This window comes from Desmodus rotundus, chromosome 7, assembly GCF_022682495.2.
Source record: "Desmodus rotundus isolate HL8 chromosome 7, HLdesRot8A.1, whole genome shotgun sequence".
NCBI classification, from domain to species: Eukaryota; Metazoa; Chordata; class Mammalia; order Chiroptera; family Phyllostomidae; genus Desmodus; species Desmodus rotundus.
In genome coordinates this window covers 118346284-118363693 of record NC_071393.1, presented here as the reverse complement: position 1 = coordinate 118363693, position 17410 = coordinate 118346284, and the positions used below count along the sequence as shown (strand labels likewise).

Below are 17410 nucleotides of genomic sequence, written 5' to 3'. Positions count from 1 at the left end.
CCTGAGAAGCAGTTAGTTATAGTAGGCAGTTACAATCTGATGTCCCTCAATATAGGGAAGTACCTATTTATAATTGGGAACCAGGTGTCCTTTATCCTGGATAAGGTAGTAAACAATGTTCCAAATGCACAATGTTCCATTGACTAAGTTGGGAGCCATGAAAAAAATTACTGACGCCCTAAAAATTTGCAGGCTATGCTAACATGTAAGTATCCAGTAAGTGCAGAAAAGAAGTTCTAAGAGATTTTAACATAGAATCTGTGTCTATTAGATTTCTTTCCATTGATAACAACAGAAACTGACTCTAGCTAACCAGAAAGGTGGTATATTGCAAGGATGATAGGTATGCAAAAAAAGCAAGACCAGGGAGGAATTGATGAACAGCTGACTCAGAAAGTCACAAATGCAAGAAATGGCACAGCAGGTGGGACTTTTGTGGCAGGAGTTTATGGACCTTTTCTCTGGGATTTTGTTCCAGTGCCCTTCAGACTCTTTCCCCATTGAAATTTTAAATCCTAATGAGAGGGGTCGTTGGGTTCATTTTGGCATGGGTGCTTACCCTGTGTCAGCCACTTATGACCCAGGAAATACAGTCATATCGCACAGCTGTGACCACCGGGGGCTCACCCCTGTGTATCAGAGCGTGTTCCCAGAGAGGGAAAATTAATGTGGGCCGCGTTGCCTCTCCACTTGGTGTTCTTTCCAGAATCTAGGTGGAGTGTTGTGGAGGGGCTGCGTGGAAGGCATGGGATTGGAGGCCCAGAACACGTTAGAGGTGGAAGGGAACTCCTACGAAGGTGCAGAATCTGCGGCAGAGCTGCACTGACACTCAGATCCCTGACTGTTAGTTACATCATTTGTTCTGCCGTGATGCTTATCTAGGGGAAGGAAAGTGCTGCAGAGATGTGGGTGGCAAGTGAGAGTGGCCGTGCTCACACCGAGGGTTACTGCACAGAGTGCACAGGATGCCCCTGAACTGAAACGTCCCGGTGCACGTGTGCTTTGAGGTCTCCATTTTTGGATTTTCGATAGGAAAATGGTAATGTCAAAATATAAATTTGTTTACAGATTGCTTTGGAAGCACTTTCCAGTTCATTCTATATGAGACACTTAATTGACAAAAATTAGGGAGTTTATCCTGTTGGCAAGAAAAAAAAATGTGCTCCCTACTTTTCAGAATTTGCCTGTCCCCAGGAGAGGACTCTTCTGAAAATATACCTTCAGAGCATGGGCTAGCTTGTGTCACAGGCACAAAGCTCCAAGCTGTTTTTTCTAGTATGTATGGTATGCAGTAGGGAGAGGCTAGTACATTGCAATAAAATTCCAAGAAAAGACCATTTCAGCAGAACTTCTTTCAAGGAACAACAGACTATACCACTGGAAATGAATAGGGTTTGTTTAGTGGAAAAAGGATAGTAACAGTCCTTTGATTGTTGAAGAATAATGGGTAGTTCGTTTTGGACATTAATTTTTTTAGTCCAGTGTTCCAAATTGTCCACCAGGTGGGCAGTTGCTGTGGTGAAAGGGCAGGTTCTGTCATCTTGCTGTCACATTCAACAGGAATGTGTTTGTTTGCTTTAAACAAAGATGCTTATGTGGTCTTACATTTATATTGGAAATGTATGCTGTTTCCCAATGATTACTTCCCCATTATTGCATCATTACATGGTTACTTTGTGTCCTTTCATGGGATTCTTGAAACCTCTGCTCAGGATCATTCCGACCAAGTCAGTTTACAGTGTAATCAAAACTTCTTTCTCTTTTCTGAAACCAGAGAGACAGAATGCAACACATAATCCAGGACCTTCTTTTGCTGAAAAGGACATCATTAGGACAGTTGGCAAAACTTAAATTAAGTCTTCAGGCTAGTTATTAGTATTCTATCAATTTTCTGATTTCAACAATTGTTCTGTGTTTATGTGAGAGAGTGTCTTTGTTTTTAAGCATACACACTGAAGTATTAAAAGGAAGAGTTATAGCCCTGGCTGGTGTGGCTCAGTGGATTGGGTGCTGGTCTTCAAGCCAAAGGGTCACTGGTTCGATTCCCAGTCAGGGCACATGCCTGGGATGCAGGCTAGATCCCCAGTAGGGGGCACGCGAGAGGCAACCACATATTGATGTTTCTCTCCCTCTTTCTCCCACCCTTCCCCTCTGTCTAAAAATAAATAAATTCTTAAAAAAAAAAAAAGGGTAAAAGTACATAATAACTGGTGTTGGCTTACAAATGGTCCATGAAGAAAATGCTCCACCATTCTCTTTTAACATATACACACGCACACAGTTGTTTTTCTCCTAAACCAGTTGAGAGTAGATTGTATGCATTATGTGTCTTCACCTCTGTCGTACTTCAGGCTGCTGGAACAAAGTACCACAGACTGGGTAGCTTAAACAACAGACATTTATTGCTTATGGTTCTGGAGACCAGAAAGTCCAAAGTCAAGGTGCTGGCAGATTCGATTCTTGATTAGGGCTGTCTTCGTGGCTTGTAGATGGCAACTCTCTCATAGTGTGCATACATGGCCTTTCCTCGGTGGAGATCTCGGCTTCTATTTCTTATAAGGGCCCTACTCATGTCGTGAGAGCCCCGCCCTTGTGTCCTAATCTGAACCTAATTACCTTCCAAGAGCCCACCTTCAAATATCATTGCTTTGGCAGGTGGGTGTTAGGGCTTCAACCTATGCATTTAGTGGGCAGGACACAACATTCATCCTATAATGTTTTGCCCATGGATTTCCCCAAACCATGTCCTTCTTGCATGCAAAATATATTAATTCCATCCCAACAGCCCTGAAAGCCTTAACTCATTCTGACATCACCTCTGAAGTCTAAAGTCCAGAGTCTCATCTGAGTATCATCTCAATCTGATACGAGTGAGATTGGAGATAATTCATCCTGAGATAGAATTCCTGTCCAGCTGTGAACCTGTGAAACCATGTAAGTCATGTGCTTCCAAAATTCCATGGTGGGACAGGCAGAAGATAGTTTCATTTCAAAAGGGAGAAATCAGAGGGAAGAAAAGGGTCATAGGTCCCACCCAACCAAGTCCAAAATTTAGCTAGGCAAATTCCATGAGATCTTAAGGCTCAAGAATAATCTTTTTTGGTTCCATGCTCGATGCTCTGTCCTCTGGACCTATTGAAGTATGAAGGTCATGTGTCTTCCCCGCGCCCCCCCGCCCCCCATCCTCCAGGCTGCCACTCAGGAGTCTCTGAACTGTTGAATCTGAGGCGAGTTCCCCCTGGAACCATGATAATCTCTGAATCGCCTTTGGAGTCATTCTTTCTTTGTCTTGAAAGTAGAAGACATTCACATCCAAAATAGCCAGTGCTGTAGGACCCAAGAATTCCTAGCACTTGGTTTGAAGCATCAGACAGTTCCACAAGGCTTGTTTTGAAATGTACCAATGGTCTTCTGTCCCTTTTCTCTATCTTCAGAGGTAACTGCTTTCTTGTTTTTTTCTTTTTAAATTGTTATTTATTGGTTTAAGAGAGACAGACAGACAGACATTGATTTGTTTTTCCACCTGTGTATGCATTCATTGGTTGCTTCTCGTATGCACCCTGACTGGGGATGGAGCCACAACCTTGGTGCACCAGGACGGTGATCTAAGCAACTGAGCTCCCCGGCCAGGTCGGTACTTCCTGTTTTAGCAGATCCATTCAGAGTTTACCTCCGTGTTCTAACTGACACTCGATATTGGACAGTAGTCACTGACTTACCACCATTAGAAGATTTTCTCTCCTTCTAGGGGAGGATTCTTTTTTGGAAAAACTGTGGCAAGAAGTTTGGTGTGACTGCAAGGATAATTGGAGTGTGGGGGAGGTTCTTGGTGGCAGGGAGACTCGATGGCAAGGAGGGGGTTGCAGTGTCCACCGAAGGAGGAGGCACTGAAGCTTTGTTTTTAAATTGAGGAGTAACGTACATTCAGTGACGTGCATAAAATATACTAGGTGTACAAAACCCCATGGTTTTTTAACTGTGAGTATACGGTGTCTCCAGTGTTGCTCTCAAGATGTAGAACATGCCAGTCGTCTTGAAATTCCATGTGCCTCATGAAAAAGTCTTGAACCAAGTCATGAAAATTCGTTACTAGTTCTAGACGGAAGCCAGGAAGTAAGGTGGGGCTGAAGATGACTCCAGACTGGGGAGACTGGGTAGACTGGATGGTGATGCTGTCAACCAGCTAGGTAGTCCAGGGGGAGGGGAGGATCAGGTTTTAATTGAGGGAGGAGTTCAGATGGTGAGATACGTTCCGCTTCAGACTTGTTGAATTTGGGGTGTCTGAGTGGAGCTACATAGGAGGCGGGTGGAAATATAAATTTGGAGTTCTGGGGAAAAAAATTGGGGATTGAAGTGTAGACTTGTACTTACTCATCAGCGTGTCAAGTCCATTTGAGACCGAACAAATAGTGAATCAGATCAGTGAGAAAATTTAGTTTAAACATTTAAAAAATAAATGTATGGACAAAAATGCAGTAATACACAGTTTGTTAAAAATGAAAAATGAATTGGTTGAGAGTGTTATAAGGAAATATGCTTTCTTCTCCCATCCCACTCCCCAGTCCAGTTTCTTGTGTCTCCTTCCACATGATTTTCATGCATGTATATTTAGTGTATGGTTTTATGTTTTTGTTATACCACATCCCATTACTGCTTTGGTTGGGGGAGTGCCTTTTCAGCTACTTGTAAGTATGGTTGATAGATTACAGGCATGTGAACAAAACGGCCTTTTAGTTCGATTTTTGTTTTTGCCTTCCCCTTGTCTTCTCTAATGTGTTTTATGTTGATGAACTTACGATCTTGACTGAAAAAATTTCTTCTTTTGACTTTTTTTCATTTTCTTGAAAAATAATGTTTAAGCAAGTGCATCTTAGTTTTCACTGGAGTTCTTAAATCTACCCTTGATTAATACCACTGCTAACAGTGTCACTTATTTTTCTGCTTAATGCGAATAGGTTGTTTCTTTAATCTGGAGGGAACGATTTGCTTATATTTTTCTTGATTGCTTTGTTGACAGTGTGATTCTCAAGTTAGAATGAATACAAGGCTCCTTAGAGCCCTCTTTCATGGTGAAATACTGTATGAGTTTGTAGCCCATGTTTTGTTTAGAGTGAATCTGGTCTCTGGTCCAGTTGATTACCTAACGATGTCAGATCTGGGTTCTAGAAAAGCCCTAACGTTAATTATATAACGACTGCAACTTACCGAACCCCTTCTATGATGGTACTTGTTGTTGAAAGAGCAAAGATCATAATGTGCATTTTCATTCATTTAACAAATACCCTGTAAGGTTCTACTTTCTGTAATACTACTACTAATAAAAGGAAGCATAATTGAATACTTACTATTTGTTAGCACTTAATAAATACCATCCTGAGTTCTAGATGTGCAGTAATGAGCAAAATAAGCCTGGTGCTTTCCCTTATGGAACATTGTATTAGGTGATAATGTCGGAGATAACGTTTAGCATCAGTCCTTGAAGATCAAGTAGTTTTGTTCTCTGAGTTCTAAGACTTTTTCACCTGTCAGAGGTTTGCGTATCAGTTGGCTTGTCCATTCTGACCTTGCATGATCAGAGTGACCTGTGTTTTTCACCAGAGCTCCAGCAGGCACCAGAGCACCACTAAATCAAATCCCGCTCTGTGGGGTCACCCCCCAACACAGCAGCTTGTCCCAGCTTGTCTTTGCAGCCAGTCAGCCTGAAGGCCAGTCCCACTCACTGATGTGCCAACAATAGTCAGTGCTCAACTACAACAGGAGGTCACATACCACCCACACAAGGGGCACCACTGCAACACCCATCTCAAGTGACCAGGGGGACTTCTCCACAGGGCCCCGCAGGACACCTACTATATAAGGCCACCCTACCAAGATGGGGAGATGTAGCAGATCTACTGAATACGTAGAAACAAACACAAGGAGACAGCCAAAGTGAGGAGACAAAGAAACATGCCCCAAATGAAAGAACGAGAGAAATCTCCAAAGAAAAAACTAAGGAAATGGAAGCAAGCAATCTACCAGATACAGAGTTCAAACACTGGCTATAAGGATGCTCGATGAACTTACGGGAAGAGTAGATGAACTCAGTGAGAACTTACTACACAAAGAGGGAAACCACTTGCACACACACACACACACACACAGTCAGAAAGACCTTAGAATCAACAGCAGATTCCGTGAAACAGAAGAGTGACCTGTGGTTTTGACTGGGGCCACATTCCAAAAGTTCCTTCATAGTTGAATCTCAGTTCCTTAAAATGCACTTGATTTTAAATGTGGCTTTGATAAGATCACATAGTATTTAAAACCAAACTAATGGTTTAACTTCCTCCTTCTTAGACAGTCCAATCAGCTGTATGCATTTACTTGGTCCTGCTGTTGTGGGTGTGTCTCAAATCCAGGAGGATATCTTTTATTAAAGAGATCCACCCACAGCATTCCTGACATATAAATCTGCCACACATTTGTTAGATGTAGGAGCTCTGAAAATTGCCTCACTTTTTACTTTTATGTTCAATTGAGAAAAAATAGTTTAAACAATTTCAGAGTTCAGGAGATTTGGGTACTGGTATGGCAAAGTATTTTTAGATTGGCTTTTTTAAAGAGATGATCAGTGTTTATTTTTCTTGTGTTTTGAGTGCTTTTGATTTTGTTCAGCTTGATAGCTTATGTGTTATATTGTTAATTTTTAAATTTTCTGTTTTCAGGTACTGGCTCATCTCTAGCTATTCTCTTATAAACATATTACAACCTTCTATATAAAAGTATTAAATATTGCCACAAACTTACATGCCTTTGGGGAAGAAATTGATGAAGACTTAAACTAGTTTTATAGATAGTTTTCATTAAGTCCTTTATACCACCAAATTGAATCAGTACCAACAGATTCCATGTATCATGCTTATCTGAATGTCTTTCCTTTTTTGTCAAATACAATTAGTTTTTTTCCAAACTGTTCTAACTAGCAGCATTCAAGTAACTTTCCCAAACTAATACCAGGATACAATATTCTAAAACATATTTAGCCCTGTGGTAAGTACATACATTAGTTTCTATAGTTTTGTAAATTTTTATTAATTTTTCTTATTAGTTTATATCATGTCTCTGATCAGGTTGTCTGAGAGGGCAAGAACCTTTTATTCCTTTGGGACTTTCCTTAACTCTAGTACAGGGCTCAGTTGAAAAGTATGCTCCTGGTAAATTTGATTGACCGTCCTCACTGCTCTCTCATTTCAAATAAGGTCAAAGTTAGCACACAAAATGTTCTAGTGGGTTTTTTTCTGTAAAATAAGGTTTCCATTAAAATTGGCCAAAAAGTAAAAAGCTTTAAGTTATGAGATCAAAAGCACAGTGACTTGGCATCTGTATATTAAAAGGATGAGTGAACCAGTGATAATCTTACAGTGTTTGAATAGATGCTTAGAAGAAGGGGGCAGAATGATTTTGTGATAGTTACTGATCATTGTAACAGTTTTTCCCTTGTGTTGGATTTCACTTTCTACTTTTATGTAATGCTGGACCACTCACAAAATAACCATTTTACTTTTTGTGCATAGTTTATTTGTGTTACTGTTGAAAAGAAAGGCTGGCATGAACCGTGTGTTTTCACAGGGGCCTGATGCTGGTATTTGGAGTACTGTGGCTGAGTGGCTTTAAGACATAGATCAGTAAAACATTTACAAATACTTTATTCTAAAACTGAATTTACTTTTTTTTAAAGTTTAGTTATTTATTTTTAGAGGGAAGGAAAGAAAGGGAGAAAGAGAGGGAGAGAAATATCCACGTGCAAGAGAGACGTCAATCTGTTGCCTTTCGCATGCCCCCAACTGGGGACTGGACGACAACCAGACATGTTGTCCCAACTGGGAATTGAATCCGAGACCTTTCTGTTGGAAGGTCAGCACCCAGTCCGCTGACCCACACCACACAGTGTTGAATGTACTTACGATCGCTTCATTTATGAGCTAACGTACTACTTTTCAGGGTAGACTTTCTCTTTGTTGATTTATATATTTTTGGTGTTTTCCCGATTATGGTTTACATTCAACATTGTTTTGTATTAGTGTCAGGTATATAGCACAGTGGTGAGACAGTTATGTGCTTTACAAAGTGTTCCTCCCGGTAGTTCTTGTTTTCTTTATGAGAACAAAGGAAATCACATATTCTCCAGCCATAGTGTTTTTAGGTCTAGTTCATGAAATCAAATAATGGTAGAGGTCAGTTAGGCATTGCTCTTAGGCAGTCCCTCTCCCTCTGTTTCTCTTTTTTTGCTGTTTATCTGAATTAACTTACTTCTTTTGGAAGAAAATTATGCCCTGCTTAAATCTTAGCGGGTGTTTTTTTAACTAAGAGAATTCCGAAGGTGTAATTATATAAATCTGTAATGACTACTGAGATTGTTAAGTAGAAGTTTCTCTCTTGGTGTGATTGAAATAAGCATTGTAAATCTCCCTTTCAGATCCATCACATTACACAGAATGGAGGACTGTATAAAAGACCATTCAATGAGGCTTTCGAAGAGACACCAATGCTGGTGGCTGTACTTACGTATGTGGGGTACGGGGTGCTCACCCTCTTTGGATATCTTCGAGATTTCCTGAGGCATTGGAGAATTGAAAAGTGTCACCATGCAACAGAAAGAGAAGAACAAAAGGTAATTGTTAGAGGACTTTTAATTCTGTAAATAGAAGCCTTTTTTTAGAAATCTTGGCATTTTCACTCATTTTTTTCTTTAGATATTTTGGTACACATTAAAATAAAAATATTCCAGATGTAATTAAAAGAAAACATTCCACAAAGAAAGATGAAAACAAGTTTAAAGTCATGGAGAAAATAAAGCATTTAACATATTTTAATTTAATCATCACAAGAGCCTACTCCTATTTTATGGATAAGAAAACTAACATTCACAAGTTAAGCAATTTTTCCTAAGCTGCCTCGTTTCAGAGCTGGTGTGCGGACACAGGTTGGTAAAGTGCCCAAGCCATGTTCTTTCTGTTCACAATGCCATACTGTACCCCAGCTTGTGTCCACAGTCATCTGGGAAGATTGTGTTCTTAGAACTCATGATGTGATACATAAACATGTTATACACACGTTATACATAAATGTCTGGGTCACAGATCAGTTCCTCTCCCCAGACAAATGAGCCCTAAAGCAGAATGTGGCTGAACTACTGTGTTTATAGTAGAAGCCAGTCTTGTGTTAGTAACGGTAGACAGAAGTGACAGTGTTGTCTCAAGGGAGGGGGACCTAATTCACTTTACTTTTCTCTGTATACTCCTTTGTGCCTCTAGAGTTTTGTACAATATATGTATATTACCTGGTCTCAAAAATAAATTTAGTTAGGGTGAAAATGCCTGATTTTATGAAAAAGAAACTTGTTCTTGACGTGTGAAAATGGAGAGGGTTGTGCTCCAGACGAGGGAATGTACTAGATTACAGAAAGGAATCAGAAGGTAGCTTCTTTCTGTCTCTCATCCCTCTCACTTCTGTGCGGTGTTAGAGACGAGAGGCAGATGTAGTGGCAGCAGGGTCACCACCGAGAGAGGAGCCAGTAAACACTGAGAACGGATTGTGGTCACGTGGGGGCATCCAGAAACATGGGGGAGCAAAAGGACCTCTCTTAGCAATTAGGAAGCCAAAACCAATCAGTATATTGATGGAAGATTCTGGCCTTTGGAGAACTCAGGATCCAGGCATTCTTCTCTCTTATCTCAACCATTCTGCACCCTTCCCCACCCTGGCACCACAAGTTGGCTGTCTTACTCGTTGGCCTGAAATGCCTCCACAAGTTAATTTCATTAAGAAGGTATGTTTTTGAATACCTGATGCAGGCAAGGTACTTGATCCAGTTGGCCGAACTAATTCTCATCGCGGAAAACCAGAACGAATTAAAAACTTCTTTGACTCTCTTTTTTTTTCTACCCGTGTACATCCCAAATAGACATCCTAGCCGGTGTGCATCCACAGCATGTTGGCGTTTTTTTCCCCATTCCTCCAGTGTGTCTTACTTACTGTAACTCAGAGCTTACTCTGCACTTCCTGTGTTGTGTGATGCTGTAGTTACGTGTTTACAGGCAGCATTTTGCTCCTAGACTGAATTGGTGGTGGTAATGCCTGATGGGAGCTAAAGTTTTATTCACGTATTCAAACTAGAAAATCTTCATTTATAGGGACCTCTCATAGTGTCAGCACTATAGAGACCTCATAAGTGACATGTAGAAGTGGGGGCGGGGCCGTGCTGGCTGGTTTAGAGCCTTCCTGGTGAGAGGATAGTGTAGGCAAAGGTGTGAGGAGTGTTTGGGAGAACCCAGAATGTGGGCGTGTGAGAAGTTGTTTTGAATGAGATACTAAGAACTTTGGTAGGCACTGAGGAGTCCTGCGCAGTTTCTGAGCAGGAGAATGACCAGAGTTTGCCCCACTGGTGCTCTGTCAAGTGTTATGAATGGAAGGAAGGAAGGAGGGAGGTGATTCATCTGAATACTTTGTAAAGGAATACAGTATCTTAGAAACTTGTTTCACGTTTCAGGGTAAATTGACTGTTCAAGCATTGGAGCTGTCCGTGGGCACTTAACTCCGTGTGAAAAAACTGGAACATAGATTTTTTTCCTTCAGTAGTTTCTATTTTGTTGAAGAAACATTAACACTTTGAATTTATGGGCCTTTGCACAGTAAAGGGCCTTTGCCTGTCCAGGTAAATAGTGCTTGAATTGTATGCCAATTTAGAATAAAAAAGTAAACTGCATGGTATGGAGTTAATCAGGAAATAATTCTTGGAGGAAGTAATCAGCAATATTACTTTCAGAGGTAAAGAAAGGATCATTCAGCCTTATGGGAGATCCTGTTTGTTTTCTGATGCTGGATTAGCTGTAGTCCAGGCAAAGGCAAATAGAAAGTGTTACACTGGAAAGAGGTGAGGGGAAGTGCTTGCTTGGGATCATAAAATGCAAATGTAATGCTGCCACTTCCTCATTTCACTTAGTGAGTGGTGTTCATAACCACATCCTTCTTTTCTTCCTTGTTTTGTTACAAAGGAGAGCCCATTTTAACTATTTATTCTGGTTCTTATGAAACCGGAAAGGCGATGTTTGGGCTGCTTGTCACTGCCCAGCCAATGAGTGGAGACAAGGATTAAATCCCTGTGGATGCTCTGTTCAGATGCTGCTGAGCTGAAAAGACTGAGAAGACTGTGGGTTGGTTATGTACCCTCAAACCCACCTTAACTCTTCATTGGGTAAGAGGTGCAGCCCAGTGGCAATTTTCCTCGTACTTCTCTGTTTGCATCATGGATGTTCTCTCCCTGGAACACAGAGTTTCAGATACCATCTCCATTGCTTGCACACCCTGTCACCTCCAACTGAGGCTAACATCTTTAACTCTTGAGTTCTCTTATCCCTTAGTATGTTGTTTTGGGTAGAACCGAATCAATCCTATTAATAGATAGTTAGCATGAGTTTGTTCTATTTTATATGTAATGCATAAAATTCTTGGAATTCTTTGCGGCTTTATCCTCTATTAATAGTGCTGTTTTGGATGGGAGTATTGTTTTTACCAGTCTGTGGTTTATTTCTTTTTTATGTGAGATGAAGCTAGTAGTCCAGAAGACATGTATGTGATAGATAAAGCAAGAGCTCGAATTAATGAAAATGTTCTAATAGTCAGATAGGAAATACCTAGAAATCTAAGGAGTAAATTATGGTAAGAAATTATCACACACTTAGTAAACTTTAACATTTTGCCTCTACAGTTTGTTCATGATCAAATATTCAAAAATGGAAGGGATAGAGTAGTGGGAAGGGACATTATATGTCCATATCCTGATGTGTTTAATTTTCAAGATACAAAGGAAGGAATTGATTGAGATATATTCATAGGATTTGTGGGAGGATTTAATTTTTTAATTTTTAATTTTTTAAAGATTTTATTTACTTATTTTTAGGCAGAGGAGAAGGGAGCAAACTGAGATCAATTACTTCTTATCAACCCCCATTATCACCCAGACATCATCTCCTACGTTAGCCCCTCACTCATCTGCTCCAGCCACACGGGGCCCCTTGCCGTTCCCTGAACACACCAGGGACGCTCCTGCCGTTGTACTTGCCGCTCCCCTGACAGGAAAGCTCTTCCTCCAGATAGGATTGAGAATAATTCTCTCGCTTCCTTTTCCTTTTTTCTTCTACCCTGGCCACCCTAGCTAGATTTTAGCAGGACTTGAGCGTTTTCCATCCTCCTTCTTTATTTGACTTCTGTTTCCATTGGCATTTTTCATTAACATACTTTACATTTTATACATTTTTCTCACGTACCATCTATTGTTATCTTATTTTTACTACTCTATACCTAGTGTACAGAAGAGTGCTTGGCACATATTAGATATTCAGTAAATGTTTCAGATATGAATGATATGGTCAGTGGTGGTAATAACAAAAAGAAATTTTGAGTCTTTCGAAGTATTTACAGTCGGGGTTGCATGTGTGTGTAATACAAAAGCACATATAAACACATAGATAACTCAGTTGTAGGTGTAGGGGAAAAAAGCATGTGTCTTTCATCTTGAAATCTCACTGTATGCCTTCAAGGACAGCATAGAGCAGCAAGGAAGTGGCTTCCTGCCTATAGTATTAAAACCAGGAATTACACTGTAGGGAAAAGTCTTAATTGTGGTTCAGAGATTTTAGTCCCCAGTCTTAACGGCCTTTCACAGGTTATATCACCTCGTTTTCTTCATTAAATGGAAGTAAAGACAACATTGTTGGTTTATAAAATAAATACTCCTAGTTGTGTAATGCTTTTTAACCATAGGATGACTCCAATTTCAACACTACCTCAGGAGGAAATTATTTGGGATTTTTAAATTCTCTTAGTTTAAGTTTTGAAACAGTCTTGTCATCTTTGAGCCATTTCTGTATATACCTTACGGAGTTATTTCCTTCTCTAGTAAAGATGTTGCCGTAATAGAAATTCACTGTGGAACTTTTCTGTGGAAATTCACTGACTAATAGAAAACACTGGAACTTTCTTTCACTAGCCTGTCTTTGGGATACAGTACTCTGCTCATCGTCATCAAACGTCTTGAAACATTTCCGCAGTACTCGGCGTTTCAGAGAACGCTTCCCTGTCATGGGGTCCAGAGTCCTTCTGGACAGTAGCCTCTGGAGTCTATCTGGAGATTTTGGGAAGCTCTGTATTTGCAGTCATAACATACGATAGCCTGTCTGTCCACCGCAAGTCATGCAAACACATTATTCAGCTTTACTTCTCTACCCCTGCTGTGGAGTTTATTTATACGCCAGTAAACTGTGATGGGCAGAGCCGGGGTGTGTGTGTGTGTGTGTAAACTGGCTGAAACATTAAATATAAGATTTTCTCTAATCGAATTTCTTGTGGAGGAAGATAATTTATTGATTGGAGAAGTTGTACATGTCATTGCTCCAAATGATTGTTGAATTTAATAATTCACATTTTATTTCCAAAGTTGTATTTTCTAAGAACTCTTACTTTCTCACATCTCACTGTCCCCTCACTGATGTTAGCAGCATAAAAAGTACACTTTTTGTTGAAGAGTGACGGTGCATTTTTCATGAAGAAATCAAGTTTTGGTTACATACCTGGTGATTTAGTGACAGGGAGTAGACGATTCAGAATCCAGTTGAGTTGTTGATGCCAAGCCCACTTATGTTCCTGCTCACTTCCCTTATGCCCACCGTGGGAGATTCATGCCTGCGTCCTTGGCAGCACTGCAGGGTTATGCATCACGGACTGCCAGCTTGATTGCCAGTAGTTGAAACTGAGTATTTTAATGTTTGCCTGGCGCGTCCTCTAACATGGAAGGAGGGGCAGAGTCGCTGGAAGTAATAGAACTTTTTCTTTTCTAGTAGCTACCAAAAGGTGTGAATAGATTAGTTTGAATAGAAGAAGCAAAACTATTTCGTGATTCTGATTCGTTCTTTAAAGACTTTGTACTGACTGCTAGAGTTAGTTCACTTTGACATTTTTTCCCCTTCACTGGGCACAATAGGTCGAGGTTGGAACTATAAATCATTTTTGACGCTGAGAAGGCCTGAAACATTTCTGAGCATGTTTTCCAAGGTTTCCACCTGAACATGAAAGCGGTGATTGTGTGCCTGAAATGTTCATTTTCGAGAGAGGTTTTGCCCTTTGATATATTGAGATTTGTGCCCTAGACTCTAAAATAAGTAAAAGTTACTAAGTTACAACTGGGTCCAGTTTGGAATAGTGCCAGAGTCTCAGTTTCTGCTTTATCACTGAATTGTGACTTCAACAAGTTTTACTCTTTTAATGTATAAAATACAGGTAATAACTGATTAAATATTTATTTCTTAAAAATAATCACAGGGAATGTGCTTTTGAAACAGTCAAATTTCAGTGGAGTAAACCAAATCACTGAAGTTACTCAAGCCAACAGGGAATTAGGCACTGAGAACATCGTGGAGGGTATGGAGCAGTGAAGTGCGGGCCCGCCTCCCCTAACTAAGCAGCCCCCCCACAGTGGGAAACTGCTCCTGCCATGAGTGCTGCTGTTGCTGCCACCATAGCCAGCCACCGCTCAACCACAAAGCTGGTGCATCGGCAGGAATGTGGAATCCAGCCGGTGCCGCCATCCTGAAGCTCTGTTAGCGCTGGTGTCCTGCGCTGGTGTAAAACAGCGGCCTCTGTCTCCCACAGGTAGGATCTACACCACATCTGCAACCCTGTCGCATCCCTATAGTAAGGGTATCCGGGAAATACTGTTTTTAGCCTTCCCGTTTCTATGTGCGTGCACGTGCAGGTGCAGAAAACCGAAAGTGTGGGAAGGCCAAGGGCTCGGTGGTGTAACGTGCCTTAAATGCTTCAGGGAGAAATTCCAGTTTAGCAGCAGCAGCACAGAATGGGAAGCAGTGTGGCGTTGGGGTTAGGAGCACAGACTCTGGAATCAGAAGACCTGGGTCAGTTCCTGGCTTTGCTTTTGACTAGTTCCCTAACTGGGGAAGCCATTTTGCCTCTCTAAAAATGGGAGCAATAGTTTCTGTACGAGGGTGCAGGGGTATTTAAGAGAAAATACATTTAAAGCACTTGGCAGGACATACAAGTTCTCAGTGAATGAGAACTATTTTTGCCATCGACATGATTATTCATCATCTTTAAAAGTGTTTGTACATCTGTGTGGGCCAGAATTGCTCTGGACGAACATGCACTGTTGTTCTAAAGTCAACTTCTGAAAGCGATAGTACCCAGCCTTTCCCTGTGACCTTAAGGCCTACGTGGACACTAGAATATATGGTACTCATTTGTTTTAAACAATATAGGATGTTTTTTAGAAGACTCACTTCAAATAGGCTTAAATAGTAATGGATATTCATTGGTTAATTATTGAGATGGCCTCAGACTACTTTTGGTAAGATGTTCACCAGTCCTTGATTAACAAATCCATGAATTTGATTTTTTCTCTTTGAAGCTAGAGGCTAGACGTCACTTAACTAGTGAGTTCTTCAAGCCCCAAAATCCAGAGCATAGTCTCAGTTAAGTATTGTTGTTCTCTGCTTCCCGTGTCTGGTGCTGATACAATGGGGTTTGTGAGGATCTGCAGGAGGAGTGCCCATGAAGAGCGCGTCCTGAAGGCTGCCGCCTGACTCTGTCGCTGCCATCACCTACCCGTTAGGCACTCTCTGGCGAGCATCCCGTAGAGGACTGGTCATACTGTATCGTACCCTTGTTAGCCTCTCCTCTACACGAGGAGGTCCTTGGGAGTGTGGAGGTTGTCTTGCTCATTTTTATCCTCAGTGCTTAGTTTAGCGCCTGGAAACTAGTGCTCAGTAAATGTTTAGCGACTAAGCAAATGAGTATTCATTTGGCCCTGACCGAAATCATTTTGCAGTGACTAAACTGAGAAGGAAGAAGAGGGGTATGGGAAGTGAGCTGGAGGCATGGGATGTGGAGGCGGATGAGGGCAGGAATTAGTGGGAGTGTCATTTGGTGGGCAGAGAGAGCTGTTTTGTTCTTTAATGTGTCCTGAATCTAGCCAAGAATCCAGCATGTATTGAGTGTCCAGTAAAAGGTATTTGAATGAGTGAATGAAAAGATAAGTCCTGTAGTTTAACCCTAGTCCTACAATATTGAAAGTATATGAGACATTTTTGGAAACAGACATTCATGCTGTCTAGAACTGGAACCTCAACTGGCAACCCCTTCCTGTCCCTTTTCTTACCATGGCTAGGCTGCAGGGAGCTTGTTAGCTGCCCTTCAGCTCTGCCTGCCTAACTGCATTTAAAGCTGCTACCTGGCACTAGGCTGGGGGGTAAAGGGAATCCTCTCTTCTACAATTCCGCCCCACCTGCTTTTGATCTCTAACATCCCTCTCAGTGAGTTTGTTCCCATCTTGGGGACTTAATTCTTCTATCTTTTAATGAAAAGAAGAGGTGGAACTCCCTGACTTTGGCAGTCTCTTTTTAGGAGATTGGAACCCATCCCTTCCTTAGTAATGACAGACATCTTTGTCTCTGGTTACCCGAAGGTCTGCCTCATTCTAGCCTTTTTCTGCCTTAGAGTTTGATAACCCTAATGGTAGATAGGACCAGACTTGCTTAAGTTTCTTCTGATGCTTATATTGTAAAAACAAAATATTGCTTTTCATTGCTAATAAAATTTTGTGATAGAGTGTTTTTTTAGAAAGGTTATAAAGAAAAGAGATCAAGAAGAGTTACTACTTTTTATTCTATTGGAACAGTACCAAGGATTGGAGACAAGATTTTTGTTTTTTCCTTTGGAAAATAAATCCATGGTGAATAATAGTCAAAGGAAACTCCTTAATTAGAGTTTGGATGTCTCTTTTCCAATTTTTATTCATCATATTCTTTTTTCTTAACAACAGAAATTAATTTTCTCATACTTCTGGGGGCTGGAAGACCAAGGTCAAGGTGCCAGCAGGGTTGGTTTCCGGTGAGGCCTCTCACCGTTTCCCGATGTGCCCTTTTACTGTGTGCTTCCATGGCCTGTTCTCTGTGAGGGTGCGCTGAGAGACAGCAAGCTCTGGTGTCTCCTCCTGTGAGGTTGCCAGTTCGTTGGATTAGGGTCTCACCCTTAGGCCTCATTTCACATTAACTACCTCTGTAAAGACCCTGTCTCCAAATATGGTAACATTAGGGGTTACATCTTCAACATATGAATTTCGGAGGAAGGGGGATAACACACAATTTAGTTCATACTAGAATGTAAAATATGGCAGTCTGGACATTTTGATGTTGTCTGTTATTTGGTAAAATTTGAGAAAGAAATGATGTCAAGGAAGATTTCTAAAAGAAGTTTTTATATAATATTAAGATCTTAAAATATTGGTGATATGCAGTTACTTATCATTCGTCCTGAAGTTGATATTTTTCGGTGCAGACAGTTCATAGTTCATCAGTGATGC

At 40.9% G+C, this 17410-nt stretch overlaps 1 protein-coding gene across 2 annotated transcripts in view; it reads left to right on the top strand.

Moving 5' to 3' along the window:
- SPTLC2 (serine palmitoyltransferase long chain base subunit 2) overlaps positions 1-17410 on the top strand; it is a 100301-nt gene that overhangs the window by 15299 nt on the left and 67592 nt on the right. For both annotated transcript variants that reach the window (XM_045201186.3, XM_053928874.1), the window contains exon 2: positions 8459-8653. In XM_045201186.3, the coding sequence (XP_045057121.1) occupies positions 8459-8653 (195 nt within the window). The remainder of the gene's footprint in view (positions 1-8458; positions 8654-17410) is intronic.